The sequence below is a fragment of the Porites lutea genome, chromosome 2 (genome assembly GCF_958299795.1).
Source record: "Porites lutea chromosome 2, jaPorLute2.1, whole genome shotgun sequence".
NCBI lineage: Eukaryota > Metazoa > Cnidaria > Anthozoa > Scleractinia > Poritidae > Porites > Porites lutea.
This window is the reverse complement of record NC_133202.1, coordinates 26,249,525-26,252,613: the sequence shown is the minus strand read 5'-3', so window position 1 is coordinate 26,252,613 and position 3,089 is coordinate 26,249,525. Positions and strand designations below refer to the sequence as shown.

The following is a 3,089-nucleotide window of genomic DNA, read 5'->3' as shown; positions in this document are numbered from 1 at the left end:
CCAAAAGAACCAATCAAAATGCTCGAAGTCTGTTAGACGTGACATGTAATGATTGGGGGATCGGATTTCGTTCAAACTTGTTTTAACAACATGAAAAGTTAAGTAATTATTGCAAGAGCGGAAATAAATTAACCGGTAACGATAATCATTGCTATCATTTGGCTTTGGCAATCGTAAAACGAAGGTAAGTTAACTTCAAAAGACGCTGTAACAGTCATAGATGCATTTTTTAAACCGTTCCTTTTTCCAAGGCATACCTTAAATATAAAGTGTAATATTAATCATTTACAATATTTCTGAGTTCTGAACAAGATTACCTCCTGGTAGACTTTCTTCAAACCTTTGGCCTATTTCTCGGTACGGTTTCAAAAACAGATGTTCGTTTGTCCTTGCAGATACTCCTTGATGAAGATGAAATTCATCGAGCGATATGTTTAGCGCATTCTTGTATTTCTTCCGTTCAATTTAGTCAGAAATAAGCTACTTTGTCTATGGATAGCCGTGAACGCCAGTTGTTTTAGTTCACTCGTGAATGTACCGCTTGGTGGCTTGGCGATGGTCTAGCCCTAGCGGCCTTTTTTTCCGATACACCAACTCAGGAGCCCATTACCTGACCAAATATGGTAAGCGCCAGTTGGTTATGAAGAATTTAAGAGGGGGGGGGGGGGGGGATTAGAGCCTTCAGCCTCGGTGGATAACATCCTCCTCGATCTGTATAATTCTTCAGATCCTACACAGCCACATTCAATATCTGCTAAGTGTTAATCATGTTCGTTGTGTTTTCGTTTGACCTACTCAAGATATTTCATATCATGATCAAACTTCAATTCTAGTGCACAAGTTAGAAGACCTTGATGATGCGATCACGAGTTAAAGTGACCACCATATTGTTTATACTGATTTTTTCGCTCACGGCTGGTTTCTGCTTTGCTAAGGACAACAAACCACCGGACACCAAGAAGGTAACTATATATCAGATATTGCCACTACACATTTTTGTTATTACAGTTAAATAACGTTATAGAGAAAACTAGGAATGACGTATTATATCGCAATCACAATTAGCGATTACATTAAAAAACCCAAATTAAAACTTGAAAAATTAAGAAACTACTTCCTGGCCTGGATTGAAACACTAGATGACAGGTAAAATTGTGAGGAGCTACTACAGTAGCAGTTTATCATTGACTTTTTCTATTTTTGGCAGCCTGTTCAATCTTGCCCATCTTGTAATAATGGTGGACAAACCGGGATGTGGACATACATGACATGTGTCCCAGGAGCCCCTGGGGCACCTGGTCGAGATGGAGCCAAAGGAGACCTGGGCAGCCCGGGGAAAACTGGGACCCAGGGACCACGTGGTGCTGATGGAAAAAAAGGAGCAAAGGGAGAACCTGGGATCCAGGGTTCCGCCGGACAAAAAGGACAGCGAGGAGACAAAGGTGACAGTGGAACGACACGACTGGCTTCACACATGAACTGGAAGGAGTGCGCTTGGAAAAAGGGAGACGACACAGATTCAGGATTGATATATGTAAGTGCGGATCGTCACTTTGTTACCCAAGTTAAATAATATTCTATTAGCTCAAAGAAACTAATTTTTACTGAAATGATTGATTGCCAAAATGCCGCTTTGGTCAGCGGTCAGCGAAGATAATGGCCGCGTCTTTTGAAGCTACGTAGTTTTTTGTTAAAGGGCCATTTTTAGTTTTATTATACTGTGCCCTTCTTCATTCTTAATTTCTTTGCTAACCCTATGTAGTACGTGTAGTTTTTTTTTTTTTTTGTCAAAACACCTTGTATTATTAAATTAGTCTAAATAGATACATAAATAAAAATACAATACAATACAGATGCTGTTTACTTTCTTTATATGTTCTTCAGAACTGTGACTTTGTAAAGAAATACGCGGGCTCTTCCCTCCATGTCTACTATGCTGGTAACCTCAGGTATGCCAAATGTGACAACTGTTGTAGTCGCTGGTATTTCACCTTCAATGGAGCCGAGTGCAGCTCTCCAGGAACTATTGACGGTGCATTCTACTTGGAAACAGGCCGAAACCACAATCTTCATCTTCACCGCCACATTGAAGGTCACTGCAATAACGTTCAGAAAGTAAAGGTTAGAGTGGGATTCTGGGTTGGAAAGTGCGTCTCAGGCCATAAGCTTGCTGACGCCCAGACTGGTTGGCATTCACTGAGTCGTATCTTCATTGAAGAAGTGCCAAAAGCCCAGCAGTAACTACGAGTCATGTGATTATCTGGACGTTTTAAAACATAAGGTTGTTAGCAGATATGTAATGACTGGGTAAGGTAATCATGATCAATGTTTGATTACTTAATAAAAAACTGAACAAGTCAGTCAAATTGCCTTTTAGTGTCTTGAAAGTCTCACTTATATGGAGGAAGTTTTGTTCAGTAGCGTTGTCACCTGCTTTCTTTGCTACGTTTTAAGCTCGTACCTCAACGTTAAATGACATAGCAATATTCACGAATATGTGGGTTTGGGAAGCGCAAACGCTGTTGACAAATGCAAATGTGTACAGTGTTGATCTGTAACAAGAGCATTGACAAATAACCTTAAAAGACAAAACAACACAACAACGAAATGAAAATGTTGATCTTACATCGTACATATTCCTACACCTGAATCAAAATTTTCGGTCGTTTGTAGATTTTATCTATATTTCATACATGGAAAAGGTCGTAAGCAAAATTTAAACTATAAATCGTTTTCATATGACGTCACGCGGGCCATATTGGTGAACAGAAACAATTCCTGTGGGAGTTGAACTCTTTTCTATTTTAAAAACTTTCTTTTGTCCCAAGAAATAAGCATAGCTGCTGACCACGTGAGTGAAAACGGTCTATAGAAAGGTAATGTAAGGTATCCACTTATTGTTTAGGCCGGCTCTGAACCATTATATTTTAGGGTTATTTTTCCTAATGCAAGCCGTTCCTATAGGGTTCCAAACAATTGTGGTATAGTTCCTTGACTGAATTAATAAATTTCAAAAACTATGAAAAGGGCAGCCCACAAAATGTTGACACGAGGAGCCGCAAGCGGTGATATTTTTGCTCGGCATCAGA

General features: G+C 39.6%; 1 protein-coding gene across 1 annotated transcript; it reads left to right on the top strand.

Annotated features, from left to right (window-relative positions):
- The first annotated feature begins 1,211 nt into the window (after positions 1 to 1,211).
- Positions 1,212 to 2,279, top strand: LOC140928141 (collagen triple helix repeat-containing protein 1-like). Its single transcript, XM_073377854.1, has 2 exons — positions 1,212 to 1,534; positions 1,885 to 2,279. The coding sequence occupies exons 1-2, from the start codon at positions 1,253 to 1,255 to the stop codon at positions 2,239 to 2,241; spliced, it is 639 nt and encodes a 212-aa protein (XP_073233955.1). The 5' UTR covers positions 1,212 to 1,252; the 3' UTR covers positions 2,242 to 2,279.
- Positions 2,280 to 3,089: the final 810 nt, after the last annotated feature.